A 19466-nucleotide genomic window follows, 5' to 3' on the forward strand; every position below is an offset into this window, starting at 1 on the left:
GTTGGCAGGCGGATTCTTAACCACTGCGCCACCAGGGAAGCCCCAGAATTCTTAAATGCAATAACACCGGTAACAACCAAGAGAAACGCACGGGTAGCAGCATGCAGAGGCTGGTAGGGATGTACATCATGGGCCTGCAGTCGTGATGATAGTTTGGGATTGGGGCGTGTGACCTTTCCTGGGAATTCTGTTCCAGTTTGCATCTCTCTGATTCAACTACCAGACAAGAGGAAGCAGGCTTTAGCCACTCTTCCTTCTTGCCTCACCAGCTAAGAAGAGACAAAGACCAGGGTTATCACCTTCCGCATTGGCTGCCCCCCTTCCCTTCCCTCTTTTTTAGACAGATTCAGCCAGCTCTCTGTGCTCTCCTATGATCTCTAACCTCTGTTTCTCATAGTGGGTGCTCAGCAGCTTGGCTGCTCTCACCCTAGTTTCTGTTTGCTTGCCTGAGATGTTTTAACTCTGCCCAGACAAACTAGACCTTTGCCTAGATTTCTAACTCTTCTTTGCTCCCTCGCTTATCTTTTCTGCCTGCCTACCTCCCTCCCTCCCTGCCTTACTGACCCTTTGCTCCACCTCTGATCATTTTTCATTTCCTACGTTTTCCGATTAGTTACTCAGACCTCTGCCAAAGAGCTTGATGTGCATAAGGGCTTTCTTTCGCTTTGCCCTTTGGATCTGGTGTTTATTACTCCCACCCTTCTGCCTGGCTACACGCTTCTGCTCGTTCCACATCTGAAGATACCACCTCTCTTATCCAGGAGCTTACCAGCCCCCTCTTTCTTCCCTACAGCCCTGTCTCCACACTACCCTACCCATTTCTGAATAGGGTAACTGACTACACATTTCCAATATAGCAAATAGTCACCAAGTGTACATCCCATTAGGCTTCCTTACCTAAGCTGAGACTTAGTTTTTTCCTCCAGTGTTTTATTTTGAAAAATTTCAAACTTATAGAAAAGTTGTACAGTAGTACAGTGAGCAGCCATGTACTCTTCACCTAGATTTGCCACTTAGCTTTTTGCAGTATTTACTTTATCTGTTTCTCTAAGTGTATATACATGTATGCGTTTCTGTGTATTTTTTGTTTACTGAACCATTTGAGAGTTAAGTGCAGATGAGAGACTTGATCCTTAAACACTTTTGTATGTATCTCCTAAGAACAAGGAACACAATACTATTATCATTCTCGAGAAGTTTAACATTAATAAAATCTACTAGCTGATATATATAGTCCATATTCAGATTTCCCCAGTTGTCCCAGTAATGTCCTTTGTAGCTTTTTTTTTTTTCCTAATCCAAGATCCAGTGAAGGGTAATCCACTGTCTCTTTATTTTTCTTTTATCTAGAGCAGTTTTCCAGCCTTTTTTATCTACCTTCCATGATATGACATTGGCGTTTTGAAGAATTCAGGCCACTTGTTTCGGTTCAGATCATCAAACATTTATCAAATACTTACTCTGTGCTAGATCCTATACTGGGCTCTGGGGAGACAGAGAGAGAAAACAGACTCAATCCCTGCTCTCAAAGAGTTCCCAGCTCAGAGAGGAGATACAGGTAAACACGTATGTGGTAAGAGCATGGAACCAAAGGTACTCTGGCCCAGCCAGGAGTGACGAGCTGGGAGTATGGTGAAAGAAGAGGTCAGGGAAGGATCCCTCAGGGAGGCAATGGCAGCTCAGAGTCCCTTCTTAAGAACTACACACGTGGCTGTATCAAGTACGAGGCCTATAAAGATTCAGTGAGAAGGAGCTCTTTCTGGTCCTCTAAAAACTAATGGTATTAAACAGGAGATTGTATTAATTTAGCTGATCCCAGTGACTATTAATGTTAGCTGTAGTTGAAATCCACCGAGCATTCACCTCTGGGCCTGCTGGTTCCTCTTTGCTGCAGGAAGTAGTTCATTTGTCCCATGACAGTGAGTTCCTCGTGCCTGTCTTTCCAGTTCCATCCAGGTCTTCTAAGCTGGTTATAAAGTGGTTCTCCTGACGAAACCCCAAAAATCACAGAATAAAAGCCAGATAAGAACTCATAATTTCTTAGGATGCGCCTTCATTCCCACACAAGGTTTCCTCATAGAACTGTCAGAGTTTTAAGAACACTCAAATGTTTATAATTAATTGAAACTGTAGTGATTCCATTATTCGGTCAGTCAGTCAACCCAGTATTTATTGACAGCTCTGATTTAGGTATAGAGGGTTCCATTGTAAACTAGGAGTCAAGGTCGTTACACCCACAGAGTTTACAGCCTGGTAAAGAATATGAACAAATAAGCAAACAAATTAATTCATGGTGATGAGTGCTTTAATGGAACAAGTTCAGAGTTCAAGAGTTCAAACCCGGTGTGTCAGGGAAGACCGTCCAGAAGAAATGATATATACACTTGGACCTGAAAGAGTAGGATAATGAGGTAAAGGTGCCACAGACCCAAAGAGATGGAAGAGGGGATGATGAAGAATGTTTTTGTTGACTGAGCGTGTGAGACTGTGAGGGGCAAGAGGAAACCTGACTTGTTTCAGAAATACAGTGTAGAAAAGAAGAATGTGAGCAGTGAGGCTGGAGTGGTAGCAAAGGCCCCGGCAGAAAAGGTCTAATTGACCAGGTTACAGACTTTATGTCATTGACCAGTGAGGACCCATTGAAGTATTTAAAGCCATGACTGTGTTATGGAAATAACACAATCAGATTTGTGTTTTCAAAAGCTCACTCAGGGTACTTACTGTGTGGGAGAATAGTTGGAGTAGAGCAAGAGGTAGGCGGTGGGACCAGTTGGAGGTTTTTGAATTCTGCAAGGGCTCCTAGATTTGGGGATTGTCCTTTCCTTTGATATCCAAATCTAAATAAAATTAAATGACCCCCCCCAGCCCATCCCACATAACCCAGGATGAGGTTACATTTTCCTCGTAGTAGTGCATACTTCTAGCTCAGAATTCCTGCTTCTGAGTCGGTTCTTAATCCCTTTTTCCCCCGTCAGTTCCTGTAGTTGATGGTCTCTCCTGCAGTGCTTTTTGCCCCAGCAGTTTGATCCAGCTCCTCATCCTTCATTTCCCTAAGGAAAAACCAACACAAGTCTGTTAGGTGTGCTAGACTTGTACTGAAGTCGTGGGTAGAAAGAAGGATACTTACCACAAAGGAAAGGAAGCAATTTAACATTTTTGTTTTAGTGTTTATCAGATGCTACAGCAAATATCTTACTGGCCTCTTTCACCTTAGGCCTCCGTCTATTGCCATTTTCTGCGACCCATTCTAGATTTGGAGGAATTCCCTTTGCCCTCTGATTTCTCTGTTCCCTCCATCCCATACCCCCTCCCTTCCAAGCTATCAGCAGGCAACTCCAAATTAATTTATGGTGCAAAATAATTTTGTTTGCTTTTGTCTCAACTTTCCCCTTCTACACAATGCCCAGACCTTGCTTTTCATACCAAAAGAACCATTAGTGTAATTATCTAAAAGAAAGTACCAGCTAGCCCAGATCTATACTTTCAGCAACTCAAAGAACAAAGGGAAGAGCTGTGGGTGGAGAGATTTGTTCCATCTGTTTTATGTTCCCTTTTTCCTTTTTTCTGCCTTCCCGTGGATTAATCCAGTTTTTTAATGATTCTATTCTATTTCTTTTGTTGGCTTGTCAGCTATAATTCTTTGTTTTGTTATTTTAGTGGCTGCTTTAGTTTGTATTATACATTTGTTTTAACATATCACCATCTACTTTAAAGTAATAAGCAGATCCTTTCCCGTGATCTACCCAGACGCATAAAATTCTCTGCATGTGGGGAGTATCCTGAGTCCTGGACCCACATTCTTATCCTTTGTAGTTTTTCTTAGAAATCAACTGTTTAGCTAATGCTTTGGGATTCATTTAGGGCCTCCATTGAACCCTAAAACCAAGCACACTATCTGGCACACCTCCACTTGGACTCTTCTTCAGAGCACAACTTGTCAAGTTGTCAGGGAGGCCTCTCAGGGTCTCCTCATCTAAAAAGGTCCCCCTGTTATTTTCTGCCTTAATTCCCTATTCCTTTCTTAGGAATATTTACAACAGTTTCTGTTTTTTATGAGCTTGTATTTTGTCATCCTCCCCACTAAATTAAATATTCCATGAGGGGAAGGGTGAAATCTATCTTTTTCACCATTCTCAGTATCCATCACCCTAACTGTCACATAGTAAGTATTTAATAGTATTTGTTGAATGAAAGGATACTTAGTAGAGGATGTGGGACTCGTGGTTCAGAGAAGGATATTTTTTTAACATGGGACAGACTTAAGTCTGTCTTAAGCATGCGTAAGAACTGTGCTAGCCTCTGCGTCCTATGTTGGTGTAAGAAGTTTCTTAGATCCACAACTGTAGTTGTTTTTTGATCATTCAGTTTACCCCCATGAAGGGGAAAGCATGCTTCTGAGTGTAGAGTCCTTGAATCTCAGAAGCAGAAATGGCTCTAGAGATGATCTAGTATCTAGCCCAGCAGACAGTTGTGTTCATCTGACTTCTGCTTAAATACCCCTAATGATATGTTGCTCACAGTCACCTTTGGCAATCAGTTTTATTGTTCAATACTGTTGATTACCAAATGCCTTGCTTTTTGAGCTGAAATCTACCTTCTTATAACTCCTACCCCTGCTCTACTCTCTGCCTTCCAAAAAACAAATCTACCTCCAGCCCTCTTCTCTACCCATGACTGCCCTTGGTGTCTTTGTCTCCTCTGACTTTTCTCCAGCCTGTATATGCCCATCCTCTTTCTCCTTTGCCATGAATTCTAGGCCTCTCACCACCGTTCTGGTCATCCTCCACTGGGAACTCTAGTTTTTAAGGTCAGCCTTGCAATGTGATAGAAGATCTGCTTCTCACTGAAAATAGCTGTGTAAGGGCAAGGTCCTTGTCTGTGTTTACCTCTGCATACCCCATGCCTAGCACAGTGGCTGGCACACAAAGGGTGCTCAACAAATGATTGTTGAATGAATGAACGAGCTCCCTCTCATGCTGATTGTTCTCATGTCTCCAGCATTCACTGGTGAATTTAATTCAAGTTGATCCTGTGAGGTTAAGGGATTTCATCTCCATTTTATAGATGCACAAGCTGAATCCCAGAAAAAAGGTGGTGATCATTGACTAATCATCATGTCAGTAATAGAACTCAAGTGTTCCAGCCCCAACTTCTGATCCCTGGGCCAGTGGTTTCAAAGTTTGTTTTGTTTTAGCAGTAGAACTCCTTTTTTGCAAAGGTAAGATTATATGAAACTCTGGTATATAAAAGCTAGAACCAGAGCTGTTTTGATAGAAGCTGGGATGAGGCCGAGGCTCTAGCGAGGAGCTGGGAATTCTGCAGGGCTCTGTGGAGCACAGCTGGGGAGCACTGCAGTCTTCTGCCCTGGCATCATCCTGCTGAAGGCAGCCGGGGCCTCATTTGATCAGCCTGAAGCTGACTAGGACCTCTCAGAGCCTTGGGTGTGATGCTTCATTTTTCCTCTTCATCTCATTAGGATAAGATTTAATGACCTTGCCTAGTCCAGGTGCCACCAGCCCAGCTTTTCAGAACTCTCAACCAGAATCCAGATTTCTTTTGCCATTCTTAGCATTGCCAAGAGAAGAGACACTTACTGATTTTGCCTCAGCATCTGGTGAACCCCTGGCATTGTCATCATGATTATTCTTCACATCTGTTAGCTCATGTGAAGTAGGTCTTTGCTGAGTAAAATGAGTACTAGAAAGGTGAGGTCATTACTGTGCTGATAAATACAGAAACTAGAGTTCATTTTTTTCTTGAGCTATTGCAGAGAACTTCGGTTTACACTCTAACTCTAAATGAAGAATAAAATACAACTCCCCACCTTTGTAAAGTCCATCCCATTCTGTTTTCTCATTTGACGTTCTCAGCATGACAAAGGGTGAGTTTTCCCCATTTTACAGATGAGGAAACTAGTACTCAGAAAAGACAAATATCTTGCCTTGAATCACATACCTAGTGAGAGGCAGGAGCCCAGAAGTAGAACCCAGGCCTGTTTCCTGGATTGGATTCCTGTCCTTGTCTCAAAGTGGGACATTGCTATAATCATCTCTCCTGGAAGATAGGAATCTGAAACCTCACCTGCAGAAATGGGGTGGGATATGGTTTAGGTATCCTAGAGCGCCTCAGAGACTTCTCTCTTTCAGAACCATTTCTAGGAAAGGGCTTCATCAGTTAAATTTCCTGAGATATGGATGAATAGCTGTCTCATGCTAGATTTGACTGTAATCCCATGGTTTACCAAGCAATTTTAGGCGAGAATTAGAAAGTAGTCCTAAAATCCTAAACCATCTTGCCAAAGAGGTCTTATTGTATACCAGACAGTTTCCTTGAATTTAGCGTTCATCAGAGGCCCTGTATGAATCCCAAGCATTACCTAAACCCCTAATCTCTAAGAAAAACCACAAAGGACAGTGTGATATGGTCCAGGACCCAAGACATCCCCCATAAGCAGAGAAGGCGGTGGCCAGAGGATCTGACTTGGTATGGGTAGAACCCAACCATGAGAGGGAGTCTGCCTCAGGTTCTGTAGTGCAAGGATTAGGGGCTGCTGCGTGGGGTTGGGCCGTGGCCTGGGTGTAGAAATGTCAGGATGAGGTTCCCTTTACGAAGGCTTTCCTAGCCATTCTCTTTTGATGTTCACAAACCCCTTGGGAGAAAGGGGCCTCCCATGCTATAGGTTAGGAGACTGAGGTCCTGAGGGAAGCACCTTGTCTGCTGAGCGGCAGAGTCAAATTCTAACCCAGATTCTGTGCTCCATGCCCATGCTCTCACTACTGTACAACCCCAGCTTCCTTGGAATGTTTCCATAAAACAAGGCAAATACGAAAGGAGGGAGGAAGCATAGGAGCAGATCCTTTGCAGACAGGCCTTTAGCCAGGCATCCAGAAGCATTTCTGAGGTGTCCTGCTGGCTAAGAGGCTCAGCTTCTGAAGTGCCCTCCTCTAAGCAAGTGTGTCTCTTCAGCACCCCTATTCCCTGCTTTAGCATCTTGTGTTAGGGCAGACTCTTCCCAGAATCTCTTCAGCACCCCTATTCCCTGCTCTAGCATCTTGTGTTAGGGCAGACTCTTCCCAGAATCTCTTCAGCACCCCTATTCCCTGCTCTAGCACCTTGTGTTAGGGCAGACTCTTCCCAGAATAGCTTTCTTTTTTTTTTTTTAAGGTTCTCCTTGTCAGAAAAAGCCTAAGACATCCAAACCAGAAGAAAACTCAGAGACCATCTAGTCTAAAAGGAAGTCTCTGAGGAGATCCATGTCCAGAGAGTGGCATTGGGCTTGACTAAGGCCACCTAGTGAGAGCCAGAGCCATGACTGGTACACAGGCACCCTGTGACCCAGCCCAGGGCTCTCTGCTTTGCTGCCTCTTACTCCACCCAAACAGATCCCTGGGAGCCAGCGCCCTGGCAGTCCTTTCAGGCTAGTCCCTGCTGTAACTCTGGTTTTACTGTTTTCCAGGTGAGACCTTTGCCCTGGGAAATAGTCTGGCCCGGTCCTTGGAGCCACACTCAGACTCAATGGACTCCACCTTGAATCCCACCAACCTTGTCAGCACCTCCCAAAATCTTCGAAACCCTGGGTACCGGCCTTTGCTTCCATCCTGTGGCCTCCCACTGAGCACTGCCTCGGCTGTGCGCAGGTTCTGCTCCAGGGGTAAGCTTTTCAGAGTTCTGGCTCTCCTGCCCTCTCTCATCCTTTCCTTCTTCCCTTCCTGAACCCTGGGAGGCCAGAAAGGACTTAACTCTGTTGCCTGCTGCCTGGAGGTTGGACTGCCATCTGGGCTACCATTGTGCCTGACTAGGCCCCTGGGGAGCAATTGAAGCTCTGGGATTAGCTTGAGAATAACAGAAACTAAGAGCCAGCGACCTAGAGCCAAAGGGACAGGGAAGGAGTCCTTCATTCATTCATGAGCCATTTATTTGAACACCGTCTGTGTTTGTCATGGGGACGCAAAAATCAATCACTTCTTGTCCTTAAAGAGCTCAAAGTCTTGTGGGAGAGACAAACACTTAAATAGGTAACTTGAAAACAACATCTTGAGTGTGGCTAAAGAGATACACTTTGAGTTGCATGAAAGCTGCAAGAAGGAGCACCTCACCCAAGCTTGGTATCCAGGGGAAGCTTCCTTGAGAAAGTGTCTGACATTTTAAATGTTGACTATATTAATGTATTAGGAGTGGCAGGCGGGGGAGAGCTTTCCAGGGAAGAGAGTACAGCATGGACAAGGGCAAAGGGATAAGAACTAACACAGATTGTACCAGCAACTACACGCAGTTTGGTATTGCTGAAAAACAAAATGTAATTCTGGGACTTCAAAGGGAAAAGCCTGCAAGCGTCAGGGGTTGTATCATAGAGGACCTTAAATGCCACGTTAAAGAGTTTGGAGTTGATCTTGTAGGTAATGCGAAGCTCTGGAGACTTTTACTTAGAGGCAAGACCTAAACAGGTTTGTGTTTCCAGTAGATCATTGACTACTGTGTTGTGGATGGAGCTGAGGCAGGACAAGAGTAGAGAGACCGCTTAGGAGGTTACTTAGGTTTCTGGCCAGACCAGAAATGATAAAGGCCTAGATTAGGGCAGTGGTAGAAGGTTTGTAGAAGAGAGAATAGATTTGAAAACTCTTCATGAGGTAAATTGAGTCAGATTCAAGGGTTGTGAGGAAGGAGTGGGAATGTCTCCCAGGTTTCTAGAAGGGGTGACTGGATAGATGGCAGTGCCATTCACTGAGAGAGGGAACCAACCATAGAAGAGAAAGAAGGGGAGGGAGCCCGTGGGTCATCTAGGTGATACTCAGCAGGCAGTGGCTGTGCAGGTCTGATCCTCAGGGAAGAAGACTGAGCTGAAGTTAAATATTTTGGAGTCATCAGCAAATAGATGGAAGTTGAAGTTGTAGGGTGAATGACCCCCAACTCCCAGGAGTATGTCTAGAATGAAAAGAACAGTTGACCAAAGAAGGAGTTCTGGGGACCAACAAAGTTCAGGAGGAGGGAGCAGGAAGAGGATCCCACCAAGGGGACAAAGGAGTAGTCAAATGTGAGGAAAAACATAAGAATTTGATACTGTGGTGGCCGGGAGTACAGAGAGTGTTTGAAGACGAGTACAACCCAAAAAGGTTCGGTAAAATAGGACTGAGAAATATCTTCTGGATATGGTGATTAGTGAGTAACTGGTGATCTTAGTAAGAGCAGCTTCAGTGGTGCTGGAGGGTGGCAAGGGCAGATTGCCCTGGGTGGGGATATCAAGGAGAGTTTGATGAGAAAAAAGGAGGTGACCTTCAAAATAAGGTCTTCTAGAGTGGGTGCACGCTGGGCATGTGTATCAGCAGACAACTTGAGCCTTCCAAGAAGAAGAAATTCAGAATATAGGAAAGAGGAGAAAGTAAGGCCTTGTGGGTGGTAGAAAGGATTAGGGACCAGTCTTACGACAGAAGGAGGCACACCTTGCTCCCTGAGACTGGAGGGAAAATTGGCTGTGGCCATGAGGGAATGGAGAGAGGGCTGAGTAGGGAAGGGCTCCAGAGTGCCAGGAGATTGGACCAGCCATAAAGAAGACAGGAGGAAATGGGTCAAGGAGGAGGGGATGGTTTGCAGGAAACATGAAGGTCCAGCGATGCTTGGAGCTTGGAGGCTAGTTTGCCAGTTTACAAGAGCTATGGTTTTCTGGTGTGGTTCTTAGAAACCCAGATGTGGGGTGAAAAAGACAGCTTGAGAGGTAAGCTTTTATGCTGAGCTAGCAGAGCAGGAGGGGGTGGGGAGCAGGGGAGCAGGTACTCAGTGGAGCTGGAAGAAGAGGAGTTTAGATCATCAACACTGGATCTGGGCAGGGTGGGGAAGAAGCAAGGCTGAGAGAAGGCTGAAGGATGGGGAGACTATAAGTTTGATGTGCTAAAAGGGTCTTTGTGACATAATGGTTATGGGGACATAGGTCCCAAGAGAGCTGAAAAGGTGGGATGTTGGGGTCAGAGAGGGGGATGTTTAAAATTCCTAAGTGGATTTGTTCCAAGAGATGCAAGAACCAGACAGTAACCTTGGCAGTAAGCATTTGAAGTATAGTAGAGATGAAAGTCTCTGGAAGCAAGGCAGCAGTTGAATGGATTGCCTCTGAGGATTATGGCAGGAATTGGGGTGGAACAGAAGGTAGTGAGTTAAGTACCCAAAAGTCTTCATTTAACAAAGAGCAGAAACCCAGAGATCTACAGATGAAAGTGATCCGGAAGGGCAGACGGTCAGTACATGTCTGGCCTGTGAAGAACACGAGCTTCCGTCGGAGGATGGTCTAAAAGCAGCAGTGGGGAGACAGGAGAATGCCATTTCCACACCCACTGTGGCCTCCCCCAGTCCAGGGATGAATGAGGTGTGAAAGAATAAGATGACTCCAGTAAGCAAGGCCTGCAGTGGCAGAGGGGGTTCTCAGGAAGGCCGAGACAGGGAGAGAAGCCTGGGATGCCCCTCCCGACCCTAACCCCAGCAAGGCCCCACATGGAGCAGCGTAAGGAGCTCTGAAGTAGAGGCAGGGCGGAGGGTTGGTGCCCTGCCTTGAGACTTAAGTCACCTCAGCTCTCAGGTCTTCCTGCTCCTCATACACAAAGTGGAGGTGGTGATACTGACCTGCTCTTTTCTCAGGCGTGTTAAATGGATCAAATGGAAGCAGGGATATGGGGTCATTTTGGAAACTAAATCATTCCCGAGGTATGAGGGGGTTACTATTAGTGTTCTCTTCCCCAAAGCCCTGTTTCTGTTAGGAGTGCTTCCTTTTTTTTTTTAACTTTATTATTTTTTTAATTGAAGTACAGTTGATTTACAATGTAGTACCAGTCTCTGCTGCACAGCAGAGTGACTCAGTTATACACATATGGGCATTCTTTTTTAATATACTCTTTCCCGTTATGGTTTATCCCAGGATATTGAATAGAGTTCCCTGTGCTCTACAGTAGGACCTTGTTGTTTATCCAACCCTACTGACATATATAATAGTTGGCGTCTGCTAGTCCCAAACTCCCAGTCCTTCCCTCCCCCGCCCCCTCCCCTTGCAACCACAAGTGTGATCTCTATGTGTGTGAGTCTGTTTCTGTTTTGTAGACGGGCTCATCTGTGCCATATTTTAGATTCCACACGTACGTGACATCACACTGATAGGCTGCCTCGCACGGCACTGGCCTCAGATGCCACTGTTGTCTCCCAGGCATCTCCACTCTTCCCTTGGGATACACTGGGAGTCTGTTGGCCAAGTCACAGTCTGAATCTCTCTTGACCCTGAAGATCCTCATAAAGCTATGAGAGAATTCTCTTCGGTTGGCCCTAGAATTGTTTCTCTCGAAGAATTTAGATGACAAGTCTGTGCCCTCCCTTATTTCATTGATCCATATGGTCGGGCCTCAGTTTGTCAGTCTGGCCTCTTGTGGATGCGCCCCACCTTCCTTAGTCATCCTCAAACTGAGACACTCTGCCTTGCATGAAGAGTGACCACCAGCTGTACCCATTGGGTGGAGAGAGAGACCCCTGGTATAGTCTGTCTGCAGGAACGGGCATAGGAAAAGAAAGAGACAGGGCACTAACTTCTCTCCTTCCTAGCTGTGTGGTCCTGGGCAAGTCTCTGGGCCTCAGTTGCCTCATCTCTAAACTAAAGATGATGATACTTCCTTCAAAAGCTGTTTTAGGGCTTCCCTCGTGGCGCAGTGGTTGAGAGTCCGCCTGCCGATGCAGGGGACACGGGTTCATGCCCGGGTCCGGGAAGATCCCACATGCAGCGGAGCGGCTAGTCCCGTGAGCCATGGCCGCTGAGCCTGCGTGTCCAGAGCCTGTGCTCCGCAACGGGAGAGGCCACAGCAGTGAGAGGCCCGCGTACCGCAAAAAAAAAAAAAAAAAAAAAACTGTTTTAAGGGTCAAATGAGCTGACGATGCTGGGAGTTCTGGATGTTATCAGGCCACTCTCCGCCACATTCAGTGCATCCCAGTCGTCTCTTGCCTGGACTATTATAGTAGCCTCCTTTTCAACTGATCTCCCTTGCTTCTGTCCTTGCCCCCCTAAAGACTGTTATCAACACAGGCTCAGAGTATAAGTTGGTTCGTGTCACTCCTCTGCTCAAAACCAGCCTTTAGAAAAGCCAGTGGTTTGTCAGTGGCTTACAAGGTCCTCTGTGATGTGCCCTGCCACTCGTCCCGCCCCACCACATACATACATACTCTCAGATGTTATTTCCTGCCATGTTGTCTTCACTCACTCTGCTCCAGCACACTGGCCTCCATGCTAACCCTTCAACATGCCAATCAGTCTTCTGCTCAAGGTCTCTGCTCAAATGTCATCTCAGAGATGCTCTCCTGACCACTGTATCAATTAGCAACGTCCTGCCTCCTGCCCTCATGGAGTGTATGTTCTAATGGAGTAGGCTAACAGACAAACATGTAAATATATAATAGTATTATATATGAGTATATATGTGTGTGTATTTATAATATCATTATATAAGTATGTGTATAATTGTGTGTGTGTGTGTGTGTGTGTGTGTGTGTGTGTGTGATTCCTAGCTCCCCTGGGTAGAGGAATTAGCTAAGATGGTCCAAGAAGCTAAGATGGACATATTCATGTGTAGTATCTGCTCCCTGCTCTCCATCATCTGTGCAGTTGGTTTCTGTCTCAGCATCGCAGTGGACTTTCAGGGCAGGGAGAAGTGGCTGGCTCACACAGCCCTCTCCAGCTCCCTGTCTACCACCCCTCTAAAAAGCCTTTGGAATTTCTATGGCACTAATCACCCTGCTTGCTCCAGCACACTTCTCTCCGGTCTGGTCAGTGCCCAGCTACAAGCTTGAGAGGTAATATGTTCCAGTCTCTTCCCCAGGGAGCAGGAGGGGTGCCAAGCCAAGTGTGCTTCGACTTTTAGACCTGGGACCCGGAATGAAGGAATATGAGAGAAGATCTTTAGCCTTTGCAAGGCATGGTTGAAGAGTAGGGCCTTTCTACTTTCACTGGTGTTTCACCTCTGACAGTTGGCTGTTGCCTGGGCATCTCCTGGGTGGTGAGGATACTGACACGAGCAAGGCAGGGTCCCTGCCTCAAGACAGACCTAGGCTGGCGGGGAGACAGGAAAATATACATGGAACTATGACGTAGGATCATTCATTCATTTAGCAAACGTGTTTGAACATCTGCTGTGGCAGAGCAGGCACTCTTTTATGTGCTGTGAAAGGAAAACACTCTCCTCCTGCCTGTCTCCCTGCGTTCAGTGCTCTGTTCAGCACTGCTTCACTTCCCCTGCAGACGTTTGGATTTCCACACACCAAGCAATTCTGCGACGCCAGCTGGGCCTCCTGCAGTTTTACTCAGTTCTGACACGAGCTCCCTGGAGGAAGCGTCAGATCCCACAGGATAAGGGCTCCGTCCCACAAGACTGACCCCCCCACACACATACTTCAGCTGCCAGTTCAAAGTCCACATTGTTACCTGTGCTTCTGACTGACTGGCTCTAAATTCGAGGTTCCTGTGATCCCTTCCATGGGTTTGATTAACCTGCTAGAGCATCTCACAGAGCTCAGGAAAACTGTTTACTTGCTAGATTACCAGTCTTTTATTAAAAGGATGCAATCCAGGAACAGCCCAATGGAAGAGATGTGCAGAGGAAGGTGTGGGGGAAGGGGTGTGGAGCTGCCGTGCCCCTCCTGGGTACACTGCTTGCCCAGGACCTCCACACGTTCACCAGCCCAGAAGCTCTCTGAAGCCCTGTCCTTTGGGCTTCTATGGGCTTCTATGGCGGCTTCGTTATATAGGCAAAAGGTTGCTTATTTCGTTGGCCGTTGGTGATTGAACTCAATCTCTAGCCCCTCTCCCTTCCCCAGAGGTTGGGGGGAAAGTTCCCACCCTCTAGTCACCTGGTTGGTCCCTCTGGCAACCGGCCCGCATCCTTAGGGGCTTTCTAAAAGTCACCTCATTAACATACCCAGGTGTGGATAAAAGGGACTTGCTATGATTAGCAAAAGACACCTTTATTTCTCGGACCACTTAGGAAATTCCTAGAGTTTTAGGAGTTCTGTGCCAGAAAAGGGGATGAAGACAAATACATACGTTTCTTCTTATTAATCAGAGTATCACAAGGACATAGCAGGGAATAGGAGAAGACAGATAAACATAAATGCATGGAATTACTGTAGGTTGTGATATGTGCTGGGGGTGGAGGAAACTAGAGCAACTGGATTGAGAGTGATTATGTGGGGACTGAGTACTTTTATTAGGATATCAGGGAAGGCCTCTCAGAGGAATCAATATTTGAGATGAAACCCAAATGTTGAGAAGGAATCAGGTGTGCAAAGATGTGGGGAAAAGACAATTTTAGACAGAGGAAATTGTGTGTCTGGGTCAAAGAATAAAAGCATGGCTTATTCAGGAGGCAGAAAGAAAGCCAGAGTGTCTGGAGCTTGGTGAGTAAAGGATGGGGGGAAGGGGGAGAGGAGATAGAAAGGGCCAGATGATGGGATACCTTCTAGACCATGGTAAGGGGTTCGACTTTATTTCAAGTACGCATTTCGAGGCCATTGCATTTATTGACATGATCCAATTACTTTTTTTTTTTTTTTTTTTTTTTGTGGTACACGGGCCTCTCACTGTTGTGGCCTCTCCCGTTGCGGAGCACAGGCTCCAGACGCGCAGGCTCAACGGCCATGGCTCATGGGCCCAGTCGCTCTGCGGCATGTGGGATCCTCCCGGACCGGGGCACGAACCCATGTCCCCTGCATCGGCAGGCAGACTCTCAACCACTGCGCGACCAGGGAAGCCCAATCCAATTACTTTTTAAAGGTTGTTTTGACTGCCTTACGGAGAAAAGATTATTAGAGTGATGTGATGGGGGAAAGTGTCTAGAGATTGAGCTGTAACCAAGAGATCCATGAAATGCTTTGTGAGACCAATTATTTCAGGATTAGACAGGAAAAGTTTCATAAAGGAGCTGATCCTTGAAGGCGACCCTTGCTTAGCTAAGTCAGAGTTTGCCAGAAAAAAAAAAAAGGAGAAATTGAAGGGAGAGAAGGGGGCACATTCCAGGCAGAGGGGATGAAGCATGCCAGAGATCTGTGCAGGTGATGATCGTACAGAGAGCTCAGATCCCACAGGGGAAATGGGAGGGGCTGTTTTTGAGCCAAGATTGAGATAAAAGCTCTAAGCAGACCAGTAAATTAACATTGAGATTCCTGGCAGCCAAGGCAAAACTGTTCTGCCTCCAAGTGTTTGGCTGACTTTGCTACAGCCTTGGAGGAGGCACTGGGTATTACCATCCATCACTTTTTTTCCCTTCCTGGGCCCCAAGGACTTGGCTATAATCTCACCCAGCTCCCGAGGTCTCTCTAGAAATGGTCCCCAGAGCCAAAGCAAAAGCAGCCTCACCTGCCAGCTCCTCCACGCCCGCCCCCAATCCAGGCCATCCCCTTACTTCACTGCTACCCCTGATTCAGGTCCAGGCAGAATCACAACCTCAGTTTAAAAACCATTTCCAGAATCAGACCTACCCTTAAGACTTGAGTGAAGAGGGTCTCAGGCCTTTGGTCCCTTTGTTGAAAACGCTTCCCTCCCCCGGTTGCCTCTGGTTCCCCTGCTCTGGCACTGCTGAGCCTCAGTGGTCACACAGGGCCATTGGGACAGGCCAAGGAGCGTGCTGGGGAGTTACAGACCAGGCCCCGCCCGTTATGCAGGTGTCCTCCTGTCCTGCAGGGTCGGATCGCCGGGATGCCTCTCGACAGAGTGGCCGGGACCCCTCCTCGTGGACAGTCGAGGACGTGATGCAGTTTGTCCGGGAAGCTGATCCTCAGCTTGGACCCCATGCTGACCTCTTTCGCAAACACGTAGGTGCCCCTGCCTGACCTCTCCTGTGTCCGCTGGGAGTCCTGCTTCTACAACTTATAGACTCTTAAAGGGGCACGAGCTATATACTTGTTCTGGGTTCCTTGAAACTGAGCATAGGCGACACCATACAAACTTAGAGACAGAATCTTGGGTCCCAAACAGCCCTCCCTGGGCACTGAATTCAGCTCACTCCTTTAGTGTAGGATCTGATTCAGCCACACTCCTACTGGGTCCCAGGGACAGGACTGTCCTCTCCTAGGAGCACTTGCTCTCCTAGCTACCTGCTGTGGCCTAAGGCCAAGTTAAAGAGTCTCTTGCCAGGTGGCCCCCAACTCTCCTACCTCATCAGAACCCCATCCTCTACTTTCTCCACTCTGAGCCGCCTCCATCTCTTCAAGTGGCCATTTGGCCCTGTGGCCAGGGGCTGCTGCTGACCCCCCTGCAGTGACCATACTCCTCATCTGGGGCTCAAGCCCACTTCCCTGTAGCCCCTGCCGCCTGGTGCTGTCCTGTGCTTGGGGCACTCTCACTGGTCACTCACTCCTTCAGGCCAGGTGGGTTTGGAGGGTGCTCTTAGGTCAGGCCTGAAGGTCTCACAGCTGCTCAGCGAGTGCCTGCTCTGTGCCTGGCTCACACGGAGGGGTCCCTGCTGCTCAGGAAGGAAGGTGACTCACCCGATAGCCCTTGAGGGGCGATACAGAAATAGTCCGTGATGAGTGACAAGTACACTGACTGGGGAGGCCGCCTGGGAGGAGACGGAATTGAGCTGACCTCAGAGGTTTGGGATCCGGGGAGACTGCCTCTCGGGCAGCAGAGAAAGGAGATTCCTATAAACGTGTGTGAAGAGCTTAACCCGGGGAGGGGTCAGTAGGAGACGCTGGGGAGGGGTGGCTGGAGACAGACGCTGGGGAGAACAGGTAGGCTGTAGCATTGCAGCAGGTTCACTGCCACGTGGCTGGCATCTCCCCGGGTGGCCTTTAATCAGGACCTGGGGTGGTCAGACCACCCAGGTCTGATGACGCCTCCCTCCATCCCCGCAGGAGATCGATGGCAAGGCCCTGCTTCTGCTGCGCAGTGACATGATGATGAAGTACATGGGTCTGAAGCTGGGGCCTGCACTCAAGCTCTCCTACCACATTGACCGGCTGAAGCAGGGCAAGTTCTGAACAGGGAGACGCAGCCCAGACAACCGAGGGATCGAGCAGAGGGGCCATCCTTCTCCCAGGAAGGAGGGCCATCGGCCCCCTCCCGGGCACCTCAGTGGGGTCCGAGGCTGCCTCAGGACTCCAGGAGGCTGTGTGGAGCTGCCAGCACTGCCCCTCCTGCCATGGTATGTCCTTCCATGAAGGGCCGAGACGGGCATGGGGCCCAGGGTTGCCACTGCTCTTCCCCTCAGCCCTGCCTCGGCTCTGAGGTCTCCTGTATTTATTGCTCAGGCCTGGCCGGCCTCTCCCCAGGAATTTAGACTGAACGCCTTCCAAGTGATGGAGGAAGGGGCTGACCCCTGAGGCCTCGGAAGACGGGGCCCTGAAGTGACACTCGTGCCCGGTCCCCTCACCACCCGCTGGGCCTGGTGTGGCTCCCCATTACCCCATGGCTCCTGCCTTCTTCTCACGAGATCCGCGGACTCCAAACTCATGGTGCAGACCTCTACCTTTTTTAAGAAAAGATCTTTTCTTATTAATTTATTGTTTCTGGCACTTGGGCAAGCCCTCCAGTTCATACCCCTCTCGCTCCAGACACTGGGTTTCAGGAGGAGGGAGACTGCCCTGCCCCGGCCCCAGACAGGCCCTCTCCAGAGCGGTGTGGCCCCTTTTCAGAGGACATTACCTAGGGTCCCTGTCCCCTTGCCTCTCTTCCTCCGCTGGGCCCTCTGCAGCCTCGGCCTCGTCTGTGGGAATGGGAGTCCCTGCCCTGCACTGTCCCCACCGCAGCTCCCTTGCCCTGGCCAGAATTTCTGCTGAAGAAGGTTGGGCCCAATGATATTAAGCCAAGAAGGCCCTGAGATGGATGGGAGAAAGGGGTCTCTAGGCTGGAGTCTGGTTGTACCCACTCCACTGTCCACATGCTTCCTTTATAAGCAAGTCAGCAGCACAGCTGCCCCCGCTGCCATCTGGACTTATTTTATGTCAATTTGTTTATAAATAAAAAACAATATAGATGCCAGTGTCTTTGTAATCGGTCAACAGATAATCAGCGTGCCTCCGAAGGGCAGGCCACTCCCCTTGTCTTGGTCTTTGCTCCTCGTTTTTATCTACGAGGAAATTTGGACAAGATGCTCCCTGAGTTCTCGTGACTCCAGCAATCCCTAGAGAACAGGCTGTCTGCCACGTGCCCACTGGGGCCCCAGCATGGCGTAGCCCCTGGTGAGATGGTATGAGGTCCATTCTCTGCCCTCAAAGGGCTTTGTGCTCTGGTGCAGCTAGACAGCAGTGTGGAGGAAGCAGCCACAGGAAGGCCGAGCAGGAAGGACAGCGTTCGGGTCAACAGCTCCAAGGAGCCTCAGTGGCAGGGGTGAGGAGAGATGCAGGCCAGCCTGCAGGGCACCTCCTGCGCCGTCCAGGGGCCAGTGCTCCAGTCCAGAACCTCACTTTCCTGTTTATAAAGGGCCCCAGGAGGAGAAGGTGTGGGGCAGCAGCACAGTGCAGGGTAACCTGATAATGACTAACACATCGCTGTGTGCCCCACCAGCTGCGCCATCTGAATTAGAACGATCTCATATAATCTTCACAACAGACCCACTTTATAGATGAGGAAACTTAAGCTCTGATCGAATAGCCAGGAACTGCCAAAGTAGGCATTTAAAGCCCAGGAATCTGACTCCAAGGCCAGGGCCGAGGTTCCAGCCAGTGCAGCTGCTTTATGTGATGCTTCAGGTGGGTCAGTTCCCTCCTGTGGGCCCGTCTGGCTCTGAGGGGGCTCGACGAGGAGACCTCTGAGGATCCTACAAGCCCTCACCAGCGACTAGTTCCAGCGTGGCGTTTTCCACTCGGCCACTGTGAGGCTCTAATCACGGGCCCCGTGAAGCAGTCAGGGTCGGGGCTGCCGAACTAGAAGAAGCCCATTTTCCACAGACTCCTGGACCTGTGTCCCGTGAGCTGTGCTATTTATTCAGGGTACTCCCAAAGGGGGCCTTATTGGACCCTGGCGACAAACTTCTGGAGGTGAAGGTGACACCAGCGTATGCAGGCAGGCCAGGTGTGCTGCCAGGCCGGGCTTGTGGAGCAAAATGGCTCCCACCCACACCCTGTCCCTCGTCAGCAGGCACGCTCACCTTTCCAGGGAACACTCGTTAAGGGCTTCTTGGTGCTAAGTCGTTTGTGGACGTTAGCCCGCTTAAACCTCGCTTACAGCTCTGAGATAACCACCATGTTCCCCCATTTTAAAGATGAGGAAACTAAAGCTTAGAGAGGTGAAGTTATAATATTTGCCCCAAACTCCACAGCTAATGAGGGGTGCGAGACAGCATACTGCCTGCCACACCCACCAGGCAGCCTTTGCCTTGGGTCCTGCTAACCATGCAGACTCGACTCCCACAGGCTACACTGGGGGTGGCGCTCACGCTGCAGACAGACCAGACACCCTGCCAGCATGAAGCAGGCCTTTCCGGTGGAGCAGTCCTTGCAGAGCCCACAGTCATCCACGA

General features: G+C 48.6%; 1 protein-coding gene across 12 annotated transcripts in view; it reads left to right on the forward strand.

Moving 5' to 3' along the window:
* Nucleotides 1-17989, forward strand: part of SCMH1 (Scm polycomb group protein homolog 1) — a 187766-nt gene extending 169777 nt beyond the window's left edge. For 10 of the 12 annotated variants that reach the window (XM_027108916.1, XM_027108927.1, XM_027108918.1 and 7 more), the window contains 3 exons: nt 7457-7651; nt 15689-15819; nt 16861-17989. In XM_027108916.1, coding sequence (XP_026964717.1) covers nt 7457-7651; nt 15689-15819; nt 16861-16986 — 452 coding nt within the window. In that variant the 3' untranslated portion in view covers nt 16987-17989. Of the gene's footprint in view, nt 1-7456; nt 7652-15669; nt 15820-16860 lie in introns of all 12 variants that reach the window. The other 2 variants (XM_027108922.1, XM_027108924.1) reach the window with 2 other exon arrangements.
* The last annotated feature ends 1477 nt before the right edge of the window (nt 17990-19466 follow it).

The sequence above is a fragment of the Aethalodelphis obliquidens genome, unplaced genomic scaffold (genome assembly GCF_003676395.1).
Source record: "Aethalodelphis obliquidens isolate GAN/ISIS:26980383/991018 unplaced genomic scaffold, ASM367639v1 scaffold9, whole genome shotgun sequence".
NCBI lineage: Eukaryota > Metazoa > Chordata > Mammalia > Artiodactyla > Delphinidae > Aethalodelphis > Aethalodelphis obliquidens.